Source organism: Coniosporium apollinis (genome assembly GCF_000281105.1).
Source record: "Coniosporium apollinis CBS 100218 chromosome Unknown supercont1.5, whole genome shotgun sequence".
Lineage (NCBI taxonomy): Eukaryota > Fungi > Ascomycota > Dothideomycetes > Coniosporium > Coniosporium apollinis.
The window spans coordinates 332,264-346,194 of NW_006913267.1; the positions used below are offsets into that span (position 1 = coordinate 332,264).

Genomic DNA, 13,931 nt, shown 5'->3' on the forward strand with positions numbered 1-13,931 from the left:
GCATTTACGCGCGGCAACCTTGTTAATCGTGTTTCGGGGCTTTCAGTATTCCACTTCTGGTTGGTTTGCAAAGGGAAGAGAAAACGGGACACACACCTTCACCTCCCCGTATCCGCTCCATCTGCACTGTCGTTCTTTCCAAAGCGTTGATGGTCACTGCGCTCAGTCATTTTTGCATCGATTGGTCGGCTTAGTCGGAGTACTGTGATTTGGTTCGGGAATGCGTGCGTGAAAGGGGCTTCTAGGCGGGGGCAGCATGGAACAGATTTGGGAACATCAGAGGGGTTTTCATCTCGTTCTGAGGGCCTTGTATATGTGGAGTTGATAAAGGGCTTTGTGCTCAGTCCGGTCCACATCTAATTGACACGCAATCAGCCAGATGGCACCACTCATCGCAGGCAGCGAGTTTGCATCAAGTCATGAGAAACTAAAGGTCATGCAATCCATTTGATTCGTATCTAGCCCGCCAAAAAAAAGGAATCCACCCATCCTACCACGCCCTCCATATGCGCGCTCCCTCTCCTCCCCGCCGCCTAGATTCTCTCCCCCTCCCCCGCTACTTCTCCTCCGCCAACCCCCCGAATCCCCGCTCTAAACCTTCATCTCGGTCAAGCCATGCTTCCAGACGGTAACAAAGGGCGTGACGCCGTCCTCGCGGTAGTTGAGCAGCACGACCATGCCGTCCGGATCCATGCTCTCGCCGATCAGGAACTCGTAGTCCTTAAAGTTGGCGACGATCTTCTTGGCGTAGCCCGAGGCGCCCTTTTCGAAGTCCTTGATCTCGTCGTCTGAGGCGCCCTTCTCCTTCATTGCCTCTTTTACTTTCTTCATGTAGGCTAAGGGGGGATATATGTTAGCAGTGGGATTCTCGTGTATGCTTTCTCAAGAAGGGCCACTGAGGAGCGAGGCTGCCGTCCACCGTGGTTTGAAAGACAAGGCCCGCCCCGGGGAGGGGAGCGTAAGGGTACAGGCAGACGTACTCTTCAAGTGCGATAGATAGTTCTTCTTGTCGAAGCTGGTCTCGTTGAGCCGGAAGCTGTGCACGACGTCGATGACCTGCTGGGCGCCCTCCTCGAGCGCCTCGTCCGCCTCCTCGGCCGAGGGATTGGCCCCGATGTCGATGTTATCGTTGCCGATGGTGATTTTCTTGCAGTCAGCTTCGTACACGGCGCCGTCGATCTCCTTGAGGTTGTAGCTGTCCGAGATGATCTCGTCGCCGGTTATGATGTCCTGCGCAAGGCGGTTAGTTGGAGATGCGCGCGGCTTGGAGGATTGGAGAGGAGAGGGCTGGATGGTGGGGGGGGGGATTGGGGAAGTGTGAGGGTAGGCTGCGGTGGGGCGCGGGAAGGGAGGAAGATTGTGGGCTGAGAGCTGGCGTACCTTGTAGATGATCATCTTGTCTAGCTGTTCGAGAGTATTGCCAAGGGTGACGGAAGACAGGGAGAAGCTGTTTTGAGGCCAAAAGAGTGAGTGATGTAGCACGGTAAAGGCTTTGGCGTGGTGTTCGGTTTTTTCCTGTGCGCTGGTGGTGGTGGTTGGTGGGGGTGGGGGGGTCGAGAAAAGACGCTAGAAGGCGCCTAAGCGGCCGGTTCCGTGAGGCAAATTTGGCCTGCGAGGTGACGCGCTGCTCTTCCGATGCTCATCTTACTTTGTTCCCTCGACGCCTGCCTTAATCTTCTACCACCACCACCACCACCACCACCACCACCACCACCGTCAGGTCGCTCAATTCACCCCCAGTCCTTCCTTAGAGTACACACAGCTTATATACCATCCTGATGGACAACACCACCTTCGCCCCTACCCTCCCTCCTCTCCCGTCTTACACGCTCCGCCCGCTTCCGCCGCTCGTCCCCTGGCTCGAAGACAAATATCTGACGCTCCTCCTCCCCATAATCGCCTACTGGGCCGTCAGCCTCTTCTTCCACATAATCGACACCTACGACCTCTTCTCGCCCTACCGCCTACACACGCCCGAGGAGCTTACAAAGCGCAACCATGTCAGCCGGCGCGACGTCCTGCGCGATGTGCTCGTACAGCAGGTTATACAGACTGCGTTCGGGGTTGTGTTGGGGATGCTGGACCCGGTGACGATGACGGGGAGCGAGGACTACGATATCGCGGTGTGGGCGCAAAGAATACGCATCGCGCAGAGGGCGGTGCCCGGTTTGTTGGGCGCGGTGGGGCTCGACGCGCAAGCGCTGGCGAAGAAAATTGGGAGCGCGTATCCGATGGCCGCGGGAGCATTGGCGGGTGGACAGTATCCGGGGCTTGTACAAACAGCGACGATTGAGGGGACACAGACGCTCGTGCCCGCATTCGCAGGCTGGGAGGTTCAACTCGCGCGAGCAATCTACCACATTGGCGTCCCCGCGCTCCAATTCCTCCTCGGCGTGCTCATCGTCGACACATGGCAATACTTCTGGCACCGGGCCATGCACATGAACAAATGGATGTACACGGCCTTCCACTCACGGCACCACCGCCTCTACGTCCCGTACGCCTACGGCGCCCTCTACAACCACCCGATCGAGGGTTTCCTCCTCGACACGCTGGGTACAGGGCTCGCGTACCTCGCCGCCGGCATGACGGTCCGCCAGTCCATGTGGTTCTTCACGCTGTCAACCATCAAGACGGTGGATGATCATTGCGGATACGCGCTGCCGTTTGACCCGCTACAGCTGATTACGTCGAACAATGCCGGCTATCATGACATCCATCACCAGAGCTGGGGCATCAAGACGAACTTCTCCCAGCCGTTCTTCACGTTTTGGGACCGCGCGCTTGGGACGATGTGGACGGGTGGTGATGTCTCGGCAAGATACGAACGCACCCGGCGCACGGTGCAGAATCGCGCGAACAAGGATAGGCCCACTCCGACCTTCCAGCCGAAAGCGAACGCGCAGGATGCTGAGGACGATGGCATCTATGTCGCGGGCTCGGAGGCGGCGCCGCGGCTCTCGCAGGACATGAGGGATGCGACGATACGGAACGTGCCGGAAGGAAAGGCGAGGAGGCAGGCGCTGGCGAGCAGGGAGATGGTGGTGGAGGTTGAGGGCGAGGAGTTTGCGAAACGGGCTTTCAAGGAGGAGGCAGAGGAGGAGCGGAAGGAGGAGAAGATGCTGAGGAGTAGTTATAGTGGCAGTACGAGCAAGGAGTGGAAGACGGAGGCGAGTCTCAAGGGCGTGCGGGAGAGGGTGGATCGGAGTTTGAGGGGACGGGGGGGTAATGTGCTGGGGGTTGAGGGGAGGAGGTGAGGGAAGTGCTCTTCGTCCCTTGCGGTGCTGCGGGAGTTTTGGTCGCCTGTTGATGTTTCACGGGTCTTAACTTGGGTAATCACTCTTAACAATTTTTTCTATTGGGGCGGGACTTGATATCCCTGAGTGTATAGGTGCGTATTGTATGTAAGAATGGGACGTGTCCCCTGATCCATCTCTCTACTCTCCGTATTGAGCTTGCTTGTCTGTCTCCCACAATTGCTCTGTTAGGCTCATCTTTTGATTTGCAGTCGGGCAATATCTCCACAGAGTATAGGGGGCTCCCGGTCAAGGCTGAGATTGTAGCTTGACATCCTGCCGCGTTGTTTGTGTTCGGAGCAGGATCAGATGCTACCAATCTGCCCCACCCGCTGCAACTAACATCGCATTGATCAAATGCTTGAGATAGAGGTGGCATTGGATGGTCAAGTTATGGGAGACCTCGATGATCGAAGATTTGCACGCTCCCTCTCCCTCTAAGGCACGCAAAGGTTGTGAAGTGATTGTGAGAGCCCCTGACCGTGTTGTAATCGCTGTCCACCTGCTGCGAGGACTCTGGTCTGAGGATCAGTTATTGACATTTGCGGAGAAGTTGTTGGATATTGAGATGATTGGATGGTTTGGGGTTACATTGTTCTACTTGGGCAGTGGTTCATGCTGAGACTTCCTAGGCGGAGCTGGAGAATTGGTTTACAGTTTGATCCCCGAGACATGTCAGGCCATTTGAGATATTGATTTCATCCTTTCAGAGTTGGAACTGGTTTGTCCTCGCTCGGAGATTGTAACCGAATACTGTCTTCATGTGCGCTATGATTTTCAAATAGCGTAGAGTAAGAGGTTGTTCCCTCTTACCTTACCCCAACGTCAACTCTTTCCATTGCATTCCCGGCTTGAGAGAACCCGACTCGAATGCCGTCTTGTATATCTTCGCCAGTCCCAGCCTCACGTAGACACCAGATCTCCACTGGATCATCAGCGCGTAATAGAGATACCACTCAGCTTGTTCGCGCTCTTCAGGAATGTAATACGTCCAGCTATCGTATTCCTCCAACGCGAAATCTTTGGCATCTGAGATGGCAGCGAACTCATAGATTCCGCCTCTTGCGTTGAACCAGGTCTTGTCAAGGACAACAGTCCCACACCAGTCGCCTTTGGAATCAAGAATACCGAAGCGGTGCAGGCCCGGATCTAAGGAGGGCTTGAAGGCAGCATCGGACATGCTCATACCAGAGAGACTGAAGAAGGCTGTGTAAGTCCAGAAGTGCAGGCAGCCTTCTCTAGGAATTGCTTGCGGTACGGTTTTTTGATTGGGGGTGTTCGTCGCGGAGGCAAGGCTGCGTCCGTATGGATCTGTTTTACCGGAAATACAGCTGTAACCGTCCCAGCGTCGTGGTGGCCGTGCTTGCGACGAACGTTTCCAGACCAGTTGATGAGACCCTGGAGTGCCTTTGTACCAAACGATCCATGTGTGCTCGACAAGCCACTGGTGCATGTGAAGAAGGACGCCGGATATTGAAGAAAGCCTCCATTCGACACCGCTGTCCCAACCGGACCAAGACCAACTTGGAAAAATGCTCCCAATATGATCAAACCCGACAAATTGTCCCGGCGACTTCAGTTCCCACAAGAGAGCCCAATCAAAATAGGAATCCGGCAGCCCGTAATGAAGCGTTGCTGCCAACGGTTCACGTAGAAGAGCCCCTATTCCATCAAACGCCACCAGTCTGTCGTTGTAATAGGTCAGCTGTCTGCCGCTGTACAGCTCCACACAGTTAATATAACGCCGCAGTGGATTTTCCCTGAAAAGCGCTAGAGGCGAGCCGATCATGTCCAAGTTCCAAGTAGGATATTGTGCCTCGCAATCTAGCTCTTCGGACCATGTGGCTTTCCGGCATTGGAAAAACACACGGCCATCCACGAAAATCAAAGACCGCTGGGACATGAGCCTTTCTTGGAATGTCCAAGCTCGCGAACTCCAATTTGAGTCGCGGATATGGCTTTCCACCGGCCTGACTACCATAAGGTTCAATGCTCCACAGCGTTCAGTTTGTTGAACGAGAGTACGTGACTGAGGCAATGCTCCCGGTAGCCCGGCCATTGCAGTCGAGCCAGATGCGGCGCAGATAGTGACCACAGAGTTGCCATAAATGGTGTCCATAGTGGGAGCGATTCGTTTCCAGTCGTCTCGACTATCTTGGATGATGCATAGACTGTCTACCCACAGGTACCGTTCCCCAAGAATTGGTACCAGTCGTATAGCATCTTGAATTGTACAGGGCAGCTGTGAGAACAAGCGATTGAATGCTGCAGGTTGGCACATTTCAGGGTACATAGAGCGGGTGAGTCTTAACCCGACAGCCGAACCACCCCAAATGTAGCTCAGCGTCACATAGCGGGTTTCTTTCTGGGATGTGATAAGACACATCTGATAGCAGTCTATCAGGCGCACAGAATCGGACGAGGCTTTCGAAGCACCAACATCGTTGAGACTTTGACATGCGACTCCGTGGTGATCCTTGCAGAGCGAGACCCACTGTCGCATACGGGCAGCATCCGCGCTTGTTGGCTTTACCAGCCTTCCCAAGAAAGTAGGTTGATCAGTGATGTCCCGGGTGCTCGCATGATCAGAAACGAGGACAACATGAGCATCGGTGAACATGCCCGTTTTGTTATGCAAGCGTAGCCTGCGGGTAATGGCCACTGAGGTCTCATTCCTGCCGTCCAGTTGCCAATCCATCCAACAGAAAATCCTTACACCATGTTTATCAAGGCCATCATGCCCGATCCCGCTGCCGTCATCGCTGTGGGTGGCTTTGTATACAAGCCTGCAAAAAGCGCACGAGCTCCGGCGGCTGTAGATCGTGTCGAGGTAACCAACTCCCATTGGCCTAAGGGCCACCGGGTCAAATTTATGATAATCCTGTCCTGATTGCTGGTAGCCGTTGGGCATGAATTTGTTTTTCGAAAGATTGAGACGAGAACAGAACCAGCAGAGGTTGCTCGTTGCGTCGGAAGTCGCCGCTGTCGACTCTGCCATCCTCGCGCTCGACGCACCGTAGACAACTACCGAAGAAAATGATCTGAAATCCGAGTGAGTGGGAGGCTGGGGTACAAAAGCAGCTTGAGCTGCACTAGAAGCACCAACGTTGCGTATGAGAGTTATAAATGAAATACATGGAAGCCGGGTGCGTGTGCGGTTCGAAGAGCGGAGGAGAAGAAAGCAGACGACTTTAACCGACAATCTACATGAGTGTCAAGGCAGAAAGTCCCGTCAGTTCAGGACTAGACGAGGCTGAGCAGTCGCAAGGCTGAACGTTGGTGGACAGGAAGATTAAGGTCGTCTAAGCATACAGCCGCCTACATGACATGCTAGCCCTTCAACAGTGGAGGAATATCGGTCTGCATTTCTCGACGTGAGCTGTTGATGGTCTAGGGAGCTGATTTGCAAAGCATTCACTGCAGTATGTGACCGGAAGGTTGCAAATGGTATATGTTTCCGTCACGTGATGATAAACACTTACCTTGCTGGCGCTCCGGCACTCTGGATAGTACTTTAGCAGTTTACACTCTTATATATTTAGCACTGAGACACAGTGAACTACTATACGCGCGAAGTGTTCCAACCTCAAACTCAGCTGGTTGGTCACGACGCATGCCATGTGATTACAACACCATGGCACTAACAACCCCCAGTCAGACAGGTTAATTTTATGGCTTGAGATTACTGTCAGTTCTATCAGGGCTGCTCTGTTTCGCTTTCAGGGAACAAAGGGTGTTGGTGGGCCTTTCAAGAACGTTTGACATGCATTCTCCAAACTGTTACCAAGGTCTCGCATGAAAGCTCAGCTCGTACAAGTATACGCAACGGGGCGAGGATCTTGCTGAGACGCTAGTCTCCCAATCCGATCCATATGCATCCCCAGATTGTCAAGCGTACACCAGCCCCGACCTTCATCTCCCGCTCCCAAAATCCGGCTTGTAGGTCTGCACATTCCCAGCCTTCATCAGCTCCCTCAGCGCCATAGTAGCGTACTGGCTCGAAGCAAGCTGCATCTTCAGAACGACCGCGATCTTCTTCTCCCTGGGCTTCCCTTCACCCTCCGTATCGACCTCCATAATCTGCTCCGCCGCCTTACTAATCTCGTTACTGTGGAACACCTCACTCTCTTTCCTCTTAACCAGCCTCTCCCAATCCGTCTCGACCATCTGCTCCTCCTCCTTCTCATATTCTTTGACCTCGAACTCAACCTTGCCCGGCCGACCCAGCAGTTTCCTATACCCGCCGCTCAGACTCACATCCTTCCATTTCCTGCGCATGTCGTTCGGATCCAGCCTTCCACCTCTCTCGCTCGCCATGAACTCCTTATAGAACCCCCCGATCTCGTTTGGGGGGTACTCGACATCCCAACCCGGCAGGGGGAGCACGACGTCAAAGACTGTGTATTTCCCGCTCTCCGCGTCCTGCTTCGACAGGGGCCTTGCCCGCGCGAATTCATCGTGCCGGCTGCCAGCCTGATCATGCACCGCAGGCCTGATAATAACCTCGCCCGCCTGATCGACCTCCTCCTCCTCCCCGTGGCCTTCCTCCTTGTCCCTGTGCTCGTGCACAAGCACTAGATCGCCCTCCACGACTTCCTGGCCGAAACGCTCCCATCGGCGGCCCGCAACGTTGTTCCACACGAGCGACTGGTACGCATGCACGTACATAAGGCGCAGGTTGCGGGGCACAGCCTGCAGCGCACCCTGATAGTCCGTCCTGCGGATCAGCTGGCCTTTCCTATCCTTAAAGCCGAGGTGCTTGATGATGTTGCTCTCAGCCGCGAACTTCCTTGGAAGTATTGCTAGCGCCGCAGAGGCGTCCGAGGTCGTGCGCCAGATGTGCAGCGCCTCTGCGCGAGCTTTGTCGTCGTGCGATATCAGCTCTTCGGAAGAGGTATCCTGCGCGGCGGCTAGGGCGGCCGGGCTGTAGTCCAGGATAAGATCGATGGCGCTTTTGAGGTCGGATTGTAGGAGCTTGACGCCGATTGCGTCGGTGGATGTGGCGAAGGAGCCGAAGCGCTGAAGGCCGTAGTAGTTAATGTAGCCTCCGGTCTTGAAGCTCGCAACCGCGTTGTTGAGAACATTCCACGCGTGCTCTCGGGTTGCAGCTGCCTCGTCGCCAGGGACGCGACAGTCCCGCAGCGTGATGACGAATTCGTTGCCCGCCAGGTCTCCCAGCTCAAGGCCTCGTGGCTCGTACTTATAATCCCCAATCTTTGACCCGGCCCGCAGGTTCTTCGCTATGCGTGCCAGCTCCTCTGCACGTGCGCGGTGCACGCTCACCCGCTGAACTGTCACGGCGCGTCGGTCTTTTGTCCCCGCGAAGCCGAAATGCTTGGTCGCGTACTTGAGCTGGCTGGCAATGTAGTATATCACCTCCATCGTGTCCTTGTTCTCCTTGTACAGCGTAAAATGGAGGTATTCACCGCCGAGCTCGTCCCAGCCTAGCTTTCCTTTGCCGCGGGTACCAGGCTGGTTGCGCCCGCCGCCGCGCCGGCCTCTGTCGCGCGGCGGCGCGGCGGAGATGACAAAGGTACCATCGTTTTCTGTGGTGGTCTCGAGGCGTGAGCAAAAGATGCGACGTATGGTTTGGTGAGCGGAGGTGCGTTGTTCCTTGTCGGCGAAGGCATCGGATTTCACGGAGGGGAGGTCTCGGGGCTTTCGGCCTGGCTTGCCTAGGACTTGACGGTAGAGCGCAGTGATGGCGGTGGTGGTCGTCTCTCCAAAAAGCGAGTGCAGAAGCTGCGTGTCCTCAAGGGTGATCTGGGGGGTTTGAGTCAGCATAATACTGATGCTGGCGGGTCATACCAGGACGGCTTACCTCTGGCGATTGCTCTGCCCCGTTCTTCTCCGGTCCTTCGGCACCAATAGGTTGCGCATCTCCGTTGCCGTTCTCACTCACTGCTTCACTGTCCGTACCAGGCTTCGTCGGCTGCTCTACAGGCCCTGTCGACTCAGTCTCAGCAGCCTTCCTCCTGTCTGTATTTTGCGTCTGTTGCGGTACATCGAGGCTCTCGAGGTGCAATACCTGTCCAGATGGTAGTATCTCATTGACCAAGAAGTCCGTATACCTGGTGTGGCATCTGTCAGCTCTGTGTTCTTTCGGCTGCTATAACCAGTTTGGTGTATTTATCGCAAAGGTATATGACCTACCTCTGCTTGAGGATACCGGTGAAGCCGGGTGCGTGCGGGTTGACGTAGGCTGTAATCCCTGCCCTTATCTCTTTCTCGAGCTGTGACTCTTGCGCATATGTCGCTGTTGTTTTGGGTGATCTGTCCGCTGGCTCTGCTGGTGTCGACACTGTAACCGCAGCCTGTTCGCCGGTGTCCGGAGTGCTTAGGCGCATGCGCTTGCGTGGCTGCGCATCTTGATCTTCTCTATCGGACATGGTGATTGATTTACAAGGCGAATTGACGGCTTGGTGGAAGGGCGGACTCGGAGCCAGTGGCTGTGGTGGTTTGCGGGTGTGTGTGCTGAATTGTGAAGCACTTCGAGGGTTGTTAGGGCAGTTTTTCGCGACTTGGCGCGGTTCGCAATATCACCTGGGCAGAAGGGGTCCAAGAGCTTCAAGCTTCGATACCATGTGGATACTAGGTAACTGTGATTGATTGTCTAACTCCATCGCCATGCATGTCTATATGAACACCATTACAGCTCGTCATGCTCCTTCTTCGCCGCCTCTTCCTCCTTGACCTGCCTCAGGATATCCTCCACATCCGGGATCGACCCATCCTCCCCCAGCTTGACCGTGATCGGCTCCCCCTCAGCCCTTTCCGTCTCCTTGGCTGCTTTGTCGGCCTTCTTAGTGGCGGAGCTCTTCTTCGTCTTGGGTTTCGACGCCTTCGACTTCTTAGGCTTTGGTGGTGCCTTGAGTTTCCTTTGCAGTAGGTCCATGACGACGTCGTTGAGCTGTTTGGCCTTTGCCTCCAGGTCTGTGGACAGTATGGCCGGATCCTCGGTCTCGGAGAGCTTGCTTTGCGCCTCGAGCTTAGTCGTGAGCCAGTCGTTGATGGAAGTGTAAGCTTTTTCCAATGCGGATAGATCATCCTGCGTATACTCGAACACGTGCGGGGTGGATGAAGGCTCTCCTGCCGACGTGGTACTGCTAGGAGCATCCGTCTCCTCCTCCAGCTCCGCAAGCGGGTCGCTGCTGCCAGTTACTGCCTCTGCTATTGAAGAGGTGACTGAGGTTGCAGACTTCGAAGCCTCCTCTGCCGCGGACTTCGCCATCTCAGCCGCTTTCTCCATCGAGCCTTTGACCATGCCGAGCATGGTGTTGGTCTGGTCGAGTGCTTCCCTGAGCAGCTTGATTTGCTCTGGACGTTTACGGGCCTCATCCATGCGCTTCTGCACCGGCTCAATCAGAGCTTTCAAGTCATCGAGTCTCTTCTTGAGCGTTTCCTGTGGAGCACTTGCTCCTTCGCCGTACAGCCACTCGCTGACGTCACTTAGCTGCTGCTGAATCTTGTCACGCACTTCCTGCGCGGACGCTGCGATGAAGCCTTCGCCGGTTATCATGTCACGTGCACGGTAGGTGTATGCTTCTAAGGTGTTTAGTGCTTCTTCTCGAAGCCGGCGGTTCGCATCTGACTTGTCAAATGCGGCCAGTCTGGATGGTGGTTAGCACGCTTCAGATATGGGATTCGGTGCTTTTCGTACCTGTCTTTTATCCGCTTGAGCTCACTCTGGCTCAAGCCTTCTATACCCTCTGGAGTCTGCGTGATACCAACATCTATGGTGACGGTCTTCTTTTTCGGCGTTGCAGGTTTCTCATCTTTCTTGATGGCGGAGCCTGATGGCTGTGGCTCCGCGGTAGAAGAAGAGGCAGATGAAGTTGCCGAGGGTTCGGGGTCGGCAGCTTCTGGAGCAGGCGGTTCATCATCCTTCAAGGCGTCCTGTCCGTCCTTTTTCGAGCCGAAGCCGAAGAAGCCCTTGACATCATCGACGACACCGCCTTTCTTCTCAACCTCTGAGACTTCGCAGCTTACGGTAGCCTTTGTGACTTCGGGCAGACCATCTACAGGACTAAGTTGGATCGAAAATGCGGCCTTGATATCATCTTTGGCGCATCCGTGATCATCAGTGAGACTGGCGATGCTCTTCGTAAGGTTAGTCGTCTTTACAGACAAGACGGCCTTTTCATTGTAAGCTGAAGCATCGCCACCAGACGGGATCTGTTGTGATAGCTTGAACTCAAAGTCGGCAGTCATCTTGGATGGGACCTGCTTGACAGCCCCAACTTGCGAAGTGGGCGTAAATAGCTTCTGGCTGCGGTCCTTCGAGTTCTCCTTCCACTGCATGGTGACGGCATAGTTTGCCGCATCGGTGTCGCGGATTTCCTTCACCCTAAAGCTAGGGCTAAGACTTGCGCCTTTGAACGCAGCGCCAAACACGGCTGCTTCATCGGCGTTGACATTGCTGCGCAGTTTCGAGGCATCCCCGGCCATGGCTTCGAGCTTCCTCTGCACAAATGGAGTCCGGATGGCACCACCATGCAGTATCAAGGACGTAAGATCATCAACGGTAAGCTTCGCTGCGTCCAGAGCTTGCTTGATTGGCACCTCTACTCTTCCTGCGAAGTCTGCAGCCATCTCCTCGAAAGCCGTCCTGGACAGCTTGTATCGGAAGTCGACATCGTCGTATAGGCCTTCGAAGGAGGAGCTGGTGTCCTGGTTGGCGCTGAGCACCTGTCTTATCCTCTCCGCCTCCTTCCATAGCTTCGCAGCGGTCCTGCCGTGTGTGTTGACAGCCTCAGCTGTAACGCCGGCACTCTGTGCGCCAGAACTCGCCACGAACTGCTCGACCATGTGATCCATGACCAGTCCATTCAGCGAGTCGCCGCCCAGCGTCCGGTCCCACCCTGTCCCAAGCACCGTGACCTCCTGAATCGTCTTGTTGTATTTCCCAACATCTTTAACGGTCCTGCCCTGGAATCTCAACACGGTAGCAGTCGTCGAGCCTGCGCCCATATCAAACACCAAGTGATACTCCGGCTTCCCGCCCTCGCTGATACTCGGGAAGGTCCTGCTAGTCGCATAGTGTATCCCCACAGCCAGCCCATCCGAAACAAGCCCCATGACATTCAAGCCTGCCAAATTCGCCGCAATCTGCACCGTGCGCCTCTCATCTGCCGTCCAGAATGCCGGAACTGTGATCACCACATTGCTGATCTGGTAGCTCTTCCCCGCCATCGCCTGCGCATTCTCGCGCACATTCTTCAGCTCCATCGCCAGCAGCTCCTCCACCGAGAACGGCGGTTCCCCAGCACCAAAACTCTGGCTCTTGAACCCCACCGTGCCCCTCCCCTCCACGCCTTCGAGCGCAAGCGCCGGATGTCGCAGTCCATACTCGCCCACCACCTCCGCCGACTCTGCCCCCGCAGCGAGTGCCCCCAAAAGCGGTTTCAGGTTCGGGTACACATCTCCCGGAAACCGTGCCACGAGCGCCAGTGCGTCGCCGCCATACACCCGCTCCGGGAAACTTCCTGAAGCTGGTGCGGAGCGAGAGGTCGGCTTGAACGCGACGGCTGCGGCTTCTTTGCGCTTTGAGTCTTTGCTGAGCACGATTTCGAGCGGGATTCCAGGCTTTACGAGCGCGGCTTTGAGGTACGAGGTTCCTAGGTCGATGCCTAGGACTGCGGAGGCGGCGGAGGCGGTGCTGGTCAGGAGGAGGATGAGGAGGGTGAGCATTGGAAGGAGAGGGAGGGTGCGTCGGCGGCCTGGGGGTGCCATCGCGTGTGTAGAAGATTTTAGGAGGTTGTAGGTTGAGGATTTGGAGCTTGATGAAGCTTGTGGGGGTGAGCTTTTATTCGGAAAAGTGTGAAAGTGGATTGAAAGGAGGAAACCAGCTAGATTAAGGACCAGATCTGTATTCTACCTGTCGAAGCAGCATACCTGGCCAGAATTCTCGCATCAAAAAGAGTGCTTCGTTGTGGTGGACAGCTGTCGACAATTTTTGAATTGCATGTCATGGTGGTCCGGGATCAGCCAAAGTGACATCTGGCCTCATCCCCGACATCGCCGCGACTCCAACAACTCCCACGTCTGCAAACCCCTTTCGCTCGCACAGCCGCAGACATGTCTGCTATGGGAGTTCTCACCTAAGCCGTAATACACAAGCTATGCGAAGCGATGTTGTCGTCCGCAGGGACGCGTCTGTCTACGTACTTGTTGCGGGTACCCTCAGGGTCACAACTGGGCTGCCTCAGCAAGCACCGCAGGGATTAGGAGTCATACTAGAGGCCCGGAACTAGATTGTGCTTGGACACTTCTATTGTACGCTACGAAAGTAGCCTTAGGAAGTTTCCTCATCTCCCAGTTTGAGGTGGTCTACTTTCGAGCTCTTGAACGTTTCTCTTGAGCAGAGCTTCTTCCATGTAACATATCCGGAGTTTGTTTCCTAATGGCTCAAAGTCTACGATCAGTTAGCCCATATTGGACACTTGGTAGGAAACATTCGTGGTCCTTTTCCTTGTCAGGCTGGTTTAAATGGTGTGTTTCAGTTAAAGCTTCTGGTGGTGAAACACGAAGCGCGCAGCCGATGTGGCCTTGGCGCTCTCTTTGGTCGCGCTGCCTGCGTACGCGCCCTGCAAAACATTTCCTAGTGTCATGATAAATGTCAATGGAGAGCCTGCG

At 55.2% G+C, this 13,931-nt stretch overlaps 5 protein-coding genes across 5 annotated transcripts; 1 reads left to right on the top strand and 4 right to left on the bottom strand.

Moving 5' to 3' along the window:
* Positions 1-591: 591 nt before the first annotated feature.
* W97_01460 (translationally-controlled tumor protein) lies at positions 592-1,395 on the bottom strand (the record flags this gene model as incomplete). The annotated part of the gene is made up of 3 exons (XM_007779366.1): positions 592-836; positions 981-1,230; positions 1,381-1,395. 3 exons carry the CDS (start codon positions 1,393-1,395, stop codon positions 592-594), a joined length of 510 nt encoding a protein of 169 aa, XP_007777556.1.
* A 383-nt stretch (positions 1,396-1,778) lies between these two features.
* W97_01461 (uncharacterized protein) lies at positions 1,779-3,257 on the top strand (the record flags this gene model as incomplete). The annotated part of the gene is made up of 1 exon (XM_007779367.1): positions 1,779-3,257. The coding sequence occupies one exon, from the start codon at positions 1,779-1,781 to the stop codon at positions 3,255-3,257; it is 1,479 nt and encodes a 492-aa protein (XP_007777557.1).
* An 853-nt stretch (positions 3,258-4,110) lies between these two features.
* On the bottom strand, positions 4,111-4,749 carry W97_01462 (uncharacterized protein; the record flags this gene model as incomplete). Its single annotated transcript, XM_007779368.1, has 1 exon — positions 4,111-4,749. The coding sequence occupies one exon, from the start codon at positions 4,747-4,749 to the stop codon at positions 4,111-4,113; it is 639 nt and encodes a 212-aa protein (XP_007777558.1).
* A 2,459-nt stretch (positions 4,750-7,208) lies between these two features.
* On the bottom strand, positions 7,209-9,685 carry W97_01463 (uncharacterized protein; the record flags this gene model as incomplete). The annotated part of the gene is made up of 3 exons (XM_007779369.1): positions 7,209-9,059; positions 9,118-9,367; positions 9,450-9,685. 3 exons carry the CDS (start codon positions 9,683-9,685, stop codon positions 7,209-7,211), a joined length of 2,337 nt encoding a protein of 778 aa, XP_007777559.1.
* A 260-nt stretch (positions 9,686-9,945) lies between these two features.
* On the bottom strand, positions 9,946-13,028 carry W97_01464 (uncharacterized protein; the record flags this gene model as incomplete). The annotated part of the gene is made up of 2 exons (XM_007779370.1): positions 9,946-10,906; positions 10,957-13,028. The coding sequence occupies 2 exons, from the start codon at positions 13,026-13,028 to the stop codon at positions 9,946-9,948; spliced, it is 3,033 nt and encodes a 1,010-aa protein (XP_007777560.1).
* Between the last annotated feature and the right edge of the window lie 903 nt (positions 13,029-13,931).